Raw genomic sequence first — 8,910 nt, forward strand, 5'->3', positions numbered from 1 at the left:
ACCAAAGAAGTGACGGGATCACATTTCCGACATAGCTTTGCATGTGTGGTGCAGCAACTTGAGCAAATAACCATGAACACCTGGGTCACGGACAAAGCCATTTTCAGTGCTGCCTCCTGAGTTCCACAAGCAATGAGGTAACAGCGAGAAAGAGGAAAATATCAGGCAGCCAGCAGTGTTGCATAAGGGCAACTTCCCCATAGAATGGTGGGAGCTGCCTAAGAATTTTTTGTGAATATCAGAATTCTGCCAGTAATTATCCCAGCCCACACAATGCTCGCACTTAATATGTATCATTGGAAACGAATTCTGTTGGTATGTAATTGTTTGCTACAAGCACCAAATCCACGAAATGACTCACACTGACTGCGTCAAACAAAGGCGTGTTCTTGGTGGCCAGCTCATTGTTCAATTGTCGAGCCCATGCACCCCGAACGCAAAACAATAAAGTGCCATTAGAAGTTAGGCGGCAGGCTTTTTTTCAATTTCTGTGCGTTAGATTTTATTAATAGAGCGTCATCAACTCCACAGTATGCCTTCCGAGAGGGTGCACGCGTTCCCCATGCAAGCACTGGCTACAGCTGCAAGCAATTATGCGCCGCATTGCTCTTAGCACGGCGGCGGCGGGGCGCGCGGTAGTACTTGCAGTGCTTCCAGCGCTCTTACGGCATGGACACAAGACAACCATGCAAGCGAGGAGAGGGCAACAAATCGTGGTGGGACACGCCTCCTCGCTCCCGACATCTCAATGTCGCATGTCCGTGTCTTTTCCATAGCCGCTACTATGTGACGGCACCGGAATCTACGGCCGCGCGTTCCGCAGTTCGTATTTCAATTGTCCATGACTGTACGTGTAGTGTTCACGAATTTTGTCGTGTATACACCGGCCCGTTTGGCCGTTATAAACCTTTTCGCGGGAAAGTGATTTCGAATAAACAACACATTCAGTGCAGGCAACAACCATGGTTTGATGGTGCGTTTTGCATGAAGTTGTCTTGGACCCTTTCCTGTGAAGGCGAGCACATAAACCAGAGAGCACGCGATGGGCACAACATAGTGTACTAATACCATATTCTACGATACCATTTGCATGTTATGATATATATTGTATGGTAAAAGAGCATTACTTGAACGTTGCTGTGTTCAGTTTCTGGCGATTCAGGAAGAGTTACAAATTTGTCCATTCTGAAAACCTTTTTTTAAGTGCTGGCTATTTTGACGGGGTCGACAGTGCTACTTGGCAAGACGGAGCTCCAAGATTTTCTTGAAACAGTTATCGCGTTTTTATTTTCACTGGGCATAGAAATATCTGGCGGCCTTAGTTTTAGCTCTTAGTTGCTTTGATTTATTTATTTGTTTATTTATTTATTTATTTATTTATTTATTTATTTATTTATTTATTTTTTATTTATTTATTTATTTATTTATTTATTTATTTACCTTAAGGGCCCAACAGGGCATTACATAAGGTGTGGGGGGGTGACATACAGCCATAAGAACACGGAAGATTGTTTCAAATATGCAGGGTATAGCAAAATAATCAGTCGGACTTTAAAAAATATATACAGGAAAGACTGCAACAAATATTCACAGAGCAAACACATTGGGAAAGCAGCACTTATCATTTTTACACAAGCAAAAGGTTACAATGACTAAGATTGGTTATCGGTTTCAATAAAAGCAAGTAACGCGGATGATGCTGAGTGTACGTGTGCGACAATGCTAGCAGGGAGTGAATTCCACTCATTTATCGACAAAGCAACAGGGGAAAAGTGGTGTTTCTTTGTTCGAGAAAATAGCGGTTCTACCTTATCATCATGGTCGATACGCATGGAAGTGTACGAAGCATGGTGAATGAAAGTTCGGTGAAAGGGCGAATCAGTGTGGTATAACCTGTGGAAGAAGGATAAGCAAAAAAAAAATTCTGCGCATGGCAAATGGGGAAATATTTAAACTTTCCTTAAGGGATGAATAGCACGAGAAGATAAACCGTACGGCTTTGTTTTGAACAGATTCAAGCATTTCGGTAAGGACTGTTGTGTGCGGGTGCCATACTACTGAAGCATGTGATAGGGTTGGCCTAATTACAGCATTATATGCGTGAAGTTTGATATCTGTTCGCGAGTTTCAAACGACGTTGAAGAAGACCGAGCTTTCTTAACGCTTTTCCGGTTATGTAGTCGACATGGCTAGTCCAAGATATATTGAAATGAAAAATAATGCCTAATTACCTTATGGAGTCAAGGGTTTGACGGACAACCGTCTGGTCGGGAGGGTACATTTGAGAGAGAAAGAGGGCACCGACCAAGTAACGAAAAAGAAAAAGAAAAACTTAAAAGACGTTTCGGCTCCCGCACGGGAGCCTTGTTCACAATGAAATTTATTGCAGAGAAAAACGGCCTTAAGTAGGCTTTAAAACATGACGTAGGCAGCGTGCATACATTGGGTGCAAGGTTCCGATGTTGCGATTGAGGGTGTTAGGCGTTGTCTGTATTATTAGCGATTCTAAATTTAATCTTGCGGCCAAATTCTTCTCCGTAGTGATGATGCGTGCATTTTCCCAGTCTATCTCGTGACCCGACAGCTCCGCATGTTCGGCGAGGGCATTCGACGCCACTTTTTTCGTCTTCACATCATAGCAGTGCTGTTTTAGGCGCTTTTGAAAGCAGCCCGTCTCGCCTACGTACACAGAGTTGCAGTTTCCACAAGGGACCTCATATATCACTCCGGGATATCTTTCTTTAGGAAGCTTATCCTTTACGTGGGTCAATGTGTGTCGCAGCCTCTTCGATGGCACGTGTGCCACGTGCACATCATAGCTGCGCAGAACACGAGCCAATGCTTCGCTTGTGCCAGGGACATAAGGAATGGCAGCCCACTTCTTTTTAGCGGCACTGGGCGTTGTCTGCAGAGCCATCCTTCTTTCCACGGAGGAAACAAAGGCGTCAGGGTAGCCGCAGCCCGACAGGTCCTGATGAACTCTCTTAACGTCGTTCGCCACGTCTTCTGGCCTTGTGCAAACAGTATGGCTGCGTCGGATCAGCGAAGACACTACAGAGCGCTTGTGTGAGGCGGGTTGAACGGATCTGAAGTGGAGATAACGACCGGTGTGGCTGCTCTTCCGGTACACGTCAAATTCGAGGTCGGGTCCGGAGCGTTTGACGAGCACGTCTAAAAACGGCAGTTGTCCATTGATCTCTTCTTCAACAGTAAACTGTATGGCCGCATTCATGCAGTTGAGGTGCGTTGTAAACTGGGATAGCACGTCTCTACGAATTATACAAAAACAGTCATCTACATAACGAAGGAAAATTTTAGGGGCCGGAACAAAGGAGGCCAGTGCACAGCGTTCCAGTGACTCCATTGTCAGGTTCGCAGCCGTTACAGACACCGACGCACCCATCGCTGTACCGTGAACTTGTCGGTAGTGCACTTGTTCAAACGTAAAATAAGTGTTCGCTAGGCAGAATTTTAAAAGTCTGGCCAGGTCGGGCAATTCAATTGGGCACCTCTCCGGTAGAGAAGGGTCCTGGCTAAGAGCATCTTGGCACACCTTCACAGCTAAGTCAGTCGGTACGCACGTGAACAAGGAAATTACGTCGAAGGATACCATAATGTCAGAGTCATCGAGACTGATGTGGCGTACCTTTTCAATGAAGTCAGACGAATTTCGGACATGGGTAGGGCCTGTGCCGACTAGCGGAGCAAGCAGCTGGTGAAGGTAGCCGGACAGCTTGTGAAGTGGGGAACGCGTAAAGTCGACGATGGGACGCATGGGAACTCCAGGCTTGTGGATTTTTGGCAGACCGTACAAGGCCGGGGCATATCCATTGTGGCACAGTAGTCGGAAATAAAGACTCTTATGCTTCGGCTCAACTGTATGGAAAACGTCGGCAAGCAGCTTCTGCAGCTCTTGTTGGACCTTAGGGGTTGGGTCCTTGTCAATGCGAGCGTACGTGCTTTTATCTTTTAAAAGGGTTTCCATCTTCTCAATGTACGCCGTCGTGTCAACAATGTACGCCGTCGTGTCAAACGGATGTAACCGTTTGTATTACAATGTTGTTTATGGCATACACGTTAGGCGAAGGATCTGCAACGGATGAGAAACGTTGCAAAGTTAATTAGATGGATTTAGTGACAAGAAGTTCGGAACTCTAATAGAGCGGTGTAATCTTTTTACGCGACGTAACAGTATTAATTATCTTCTTGTCCACGCCAGCGTAGCGTTTCTTTTTGTTCGTTGGCCAGTTCAATCCGGAAAGACAGTCAAATATCCTTTCAGAGACTTTTATACTAACGAAGTCTAAAGGAAGCACTAGACTTTTTCTTGTGAACTCCATAATCACCTAGGTTAGGTCAAGAAACAATAAAATTTTTAGGAGCACTCAGTCCACTCGGCAGGGCGGATCATTCAACGACAGGTGACCGCCGAATGCCAGACGTGTTTAGTCTCCCACACAGATGAGGCTACGGCTACTGTAGCTATATTCATTATTAAACATTTTCAACGTGGTAAACTCTTCCTGGACGATCCCGGAGGGCAATAGAAAACACGCTTTATATTGTTACCTTTTCAAAATAAAAGTTACACCCCGAGGGTCAACACCTGGTGGTCCTTACATTGCAGAATACTTTGAGACCAAAAAAAGCGTAACAATAACCGAACTTACTCCTGCTCCTGCGTGCCCGTATCTGCGTGCCCAAACATCGTCCTAAAGAACAGGAAACGTATCGAACTATGGGAACAGCACTACACAGCAGACTAAAGTATGGTACTCCCTACGTTCAACTGCCACCGTAGAAACACTCCAAGTTCGATGCTCTCACCCTCAGGCCTACAAGATAGCCCCAGGACTATCGGCGTTTACTCCCGCCATTTAACAACCTCAAATCGGTTTGCTTAATCCACTCTCTGAACTCATCGAAGCCCAAAGAAGCAGGCAGAACCCATGGAGACGGCATGGTCATCAAAAATGTCTGTTGTTAGCTGACCCGTATGAAGGGTTACAACCAGTACCACCCCGATTTTGGCCACCAACAAATTCGCCCTATCATAAGGGCGAGGTCAACCGAGTTCAACCAAGGAGATCGCAAAGCACGCGTTCGCCACAACAGCAGCAACCAGTGACCCGAAGCAATGCCGGAAACTGCCTGCTAGCGTACCGTCGGTTGCACTCAGGTATATTGCCTTTCCAGACGCTGTGGAGGCATAGCATGGTGATATCGCGCGCCATTTATGAAGTTATTTTCGCGCTGAGAAAAACTAAGACCGAGGTAACACAGTGAGCTGCCCGCATTGGTAAACATTTCTTTTCATGAAAACGCCCAATCCTTTGTTTTTGGCCCCAAGTAAAGCTCGGCTGGTGGGATCTATCAATAAAAACTAAATTTTATTCAGATTTCTCAGTCTCAGGAAGTCTTGCATTGCCTTTAGAGCTTTTGTTACGCAATACTTTTGAAGACCACACACTCATATCCTAAGCAGAATGCTTAGGATAACTGTATTCCGACCTTGGTGTTCGTTTTAACAGTTGACAGTGAATTAAGGTTCTTGGTATATTTTAATATTCGTTCTTTTCTTTTTGGCCCCAGAGAAGACCATCCAGCGAGAAAACTCGGGTATGTATAACAAAAATTCCTGAAGTTGTACCTATTCCCTATGTACAATGGTTTGGCCAGACGTGCCCAGTCTGTTTTTCTGGAGCTTTGTATAGAATTCCTTTTTTTAACTATTTTATGTTTGACTTCTTTTAACATTCCAAACATTTTCAGGCGCTTCCTGTTGAAGTATGAAGTATTCCGGCACGTGGAAGAATTTACCGAAGTTAACACCACAGTTCTAAACGATACAAAAGGCAAGAGAATAGTTTTGTGTTCTAAAATGCTTATGGGAATAAGGTGCCGCGAAAACAATTACCAAGGTCGTGCTAGTTAAGATGAAATCGTGCATGCCTTACTAAATTGTCCGTATTGAACCGAAAGTGTCTCACCAGTAACACGTGCACATATATGGTACTCCTGAATTTTGGTATTACATTTTATAGTTGGTCCGCCTTGATGAGTGATGGCCTCTTTAGCAGGTGCAGTAAATTTGCCAGTGAAATAACTGAGCCATTCATTCCATGAAAGCAAAAGTGTCAGCCATTCAGTAACGGGCGATTGTGGCACAGGCGCCAGGGAAAATTCCGGTGAAGCGGCGACAATGTGGAAGCCGAGAACACTGTGGTTGTTCCACAAGCTTACAGAACCGGATGTAATAGGCACCTGAAGAGACAGTGAGCATCTAGTTACACGTGGAGGCCTGATGCCAATATTGACGAACATCCCCTTAGGGGGGAAAGCGCCCAATAGCAAACTAACCACCTTGCTGCTAAAGGGGCAAGTTTTTTGGCTGCGTGCGTAATATAGACGCGGGGCCTTATTATTCACCACAGGATCCCCAAAAAATGCTCAGACGCGAAGCTAAGCGGGACGGCGTGCGTAGCCGCGTAGGTGTAGACAATATTGCATCAGTTAACTGTGCGTACTGTATTGTTATAAAATTCCATTCCAACCGCAATGTACTGACCTTGTTTCCTAATCCATACCTGGGGAGGAAATTTGGGAGAAGTTACCCGACGCCCTATGTGCAGCCATATGGTTAGGAGGCGCCCAGTGTGCGAGTAGATCCAGAAAAATATTGGAGGACCTAACTATAATTTGGAAATTTTTCTCGAACGTCAATTTTGCTGTTTTTCATAATTGGAAAGGTCCCCGTTGAAACCCCTTTTTAACTTCTACCGCTTATTTAAACTTTTACTTTAAAAACACTGAACATGGGTTGCTTTTTGAACGCAGACCACAAGTACATCGATTAGGCAGCCACGAAACGCCTATGCCGAAGTTCCCTGCTGTGTACCCATAAAAAACTGGGACATTGGTTCAAAACATTTTTTACTTGCTCGGTTTGAGCTGCATTTCGTGCTTGGGCGAAGTAGCGCAATCTTAAATACTGGCTGGCTAAGCTTTTTCTAGCAATAAACGCATTTGACAGCCACGTTATGAAAATAGCAGCAAACGGGAAAGAGAGACTAGAAAAGGGCGGAAAGTCAATACTTTAATGATACTGCTTAAGTCCCAGTCATGGAAAGAAAGTCCAAATCAATGCATGTTTTTCTCTTCAACTAGTGCAGCAGAACGCTTTGCAGAAGACGTTAAGTTACACGCCACGGTATATTTCTTACCGCAACCGGGTCGCCAGTGGACCTTATCTTCTATAAACCTAAACATCGCATTTCTTAACGTTCACAGTATTGTTCCAAAACAAGACGCATTGGGCGGCTCTATTGAAGACATCTGAGCAGCTATGGTTCGTGGATACACAAGGACAACCGATAAGCGAAAAATTTACGGGAAGCATCAATTTAACGCCATACCGATGTGGCCGTAGGAATCGACATGGAGGCGGCATCCTAATCGCCGTAAAGAATGTTTACTCTGCTTCCCTTATTTTTATATACGCTGGCCTGAAACTGAAGTGAGTGCTCATGCAAAATACCAATCTCGTCAGGTTTTGTAACCTGTTACTGCCACTCACCTTAGACCGATCATTCCTGTTCCGTCTATGCCTGCCTCGGTTCCTCCCCTATCTAGTTAGAGATAAGTTCACAAATTAGCCTACAGTTCTTTTCAGAGATTTTAATATACTGGACATTGCATGCCCTTTTCTTCTGTTTCCGTTTTGTGCATGGCCTTCTACTCCCGCTATCTCTAACTATTCTGTTCTCTCTATGGTAATAAAACCCAATACGTTGAGTCCAGCCATGGCATTAGGGAATAAGCACTTTTGAAACACTGACACCGTCTCCTTGTCGCTCAAGGTGACCAACACCAAGCAGCCGCAACCGTCTTCAGCCACACAAGCGTAAATGGCGTCTGCCTTTCCTTTGCCACCGCGATTAAAAACTGTTGAGGCTAGTCTTACTCGCTGACGTTCAGTGGTTGGAAAGTAGAAATCGCAAATACTCCCTTGGCCTCGATTTGTAACGCTATGGTATCGTACATCTTAAAGGGGCAATAAAGTCTAAAAGCAAGTTTTTCTATATCGGTAGATTACAATGTTGTGAGTGCAAATTTACCAACCGCAACAGTAGCAGTCGCTTATTAACACAGAAAATGTCAAAAGCGTAAAAGCACGTGTCGACTCCCCATCCATTTTCCCGCACTACACTTGCTATAATCACAAAAAGCGAATGCGAGGTTGGAGTAGCTTAGTTAAACGTTTTGTCTGAAGCAAACACGGAGGGAGCCGGGACATGCGAATGTGAATTAAACTCATGCGGAAACTTTTGATTGTCAGCACTTTTTTGAAAAGACGCAAACAACAGCAAATAAGCACACATCATAAATTATGGTGCCGCAGCCATGGAGGTAGGCCGTGTTTCAACTTCGATTTCATAAAAGGGTTCGATTTGAGAGCAAGCGTAATGATAAGATGCATGCATGCCAGTGAACTCGCGAGCGTACCACTTTACTGACCCCCAGCGCGTGTATACATGAAACAAGTACCGGCAAATGCAGATATCATTAGCGCGATCGACCAGAAACGGGACGACCATGAAATTGTTTGGTGATCTGCAAGCTCATTTTCAACGCACGATCCCAGGTTTCACCACGTCCTGGGCATCTCTTGACCCTTGGTGGGCGATTTTGCTTTAAGCCTCCACACCAAGACGGCATGAAATCCACTCTTCCTGATTGGCTGCAATGAAATTGAGAGCCAATGAGGACAGGGGCTTAGGAAAATGGCTAAGATAGAGTAATACTCTTCTCAGCTCTCTCTGGCCCTTTTGTGACGAGCTCGAAAACGTCACAAAAATGGAAGGGAAATGGCGGAGACCAATGCCAGCTGTAATAATTTATTTCTCAGCA

At 45.0% G+C, this 8,910-nt stretch overlaps 1 protein-coding gene across 1 annotated transcript in view; it reads left to right on the forward strand.

Moving 5' to 3' along the window:
- The window catches only part of LOC144154925 (uncharacterized), a 53,121-nt gene extending 46,264 nt beyond the window's left edge, over nt 1-6,857 (forward strand). The window contains exons 3-5 of the mRNA XM_077686043.1: nt 5,593-5,619; nt 5,773-5,855; nt 6,838-6,857. Of these exons, the coding sequence (XP_077542169.1) occupies nt 5,593-5,619; nt 5,773-5,855; nt 6,838-6,857 (130 nt within the window). The remainder of the gene's footprint in view (nt 1-5,592; nt 5,620-5,772; nt 5,856-6,837) is intronic.
- Nucleotides 6,858-8,910: the final 2,053 nt, after the last annotated feature.

Source organism: Haemaphysalis longicornis, unplaced genomic scaffold (assembly GCF_048455015.1).
Source record: "Haemaphysalis longicornis isolate Haplotype H1 unplaced genomic scaffold, Haemaphysalis longicornis Haplotype H1 scaffold_1, whole genome shotgun sequence".
In the NCBI taxonomy this organism is placed as follows: domain Eukaryota; kingdom Metazoa; phylum Arthropoda; class Arachnida; order Ixodida; family Ixodidae; genus Haemaphysalis; species Haemaphysalis longicornis.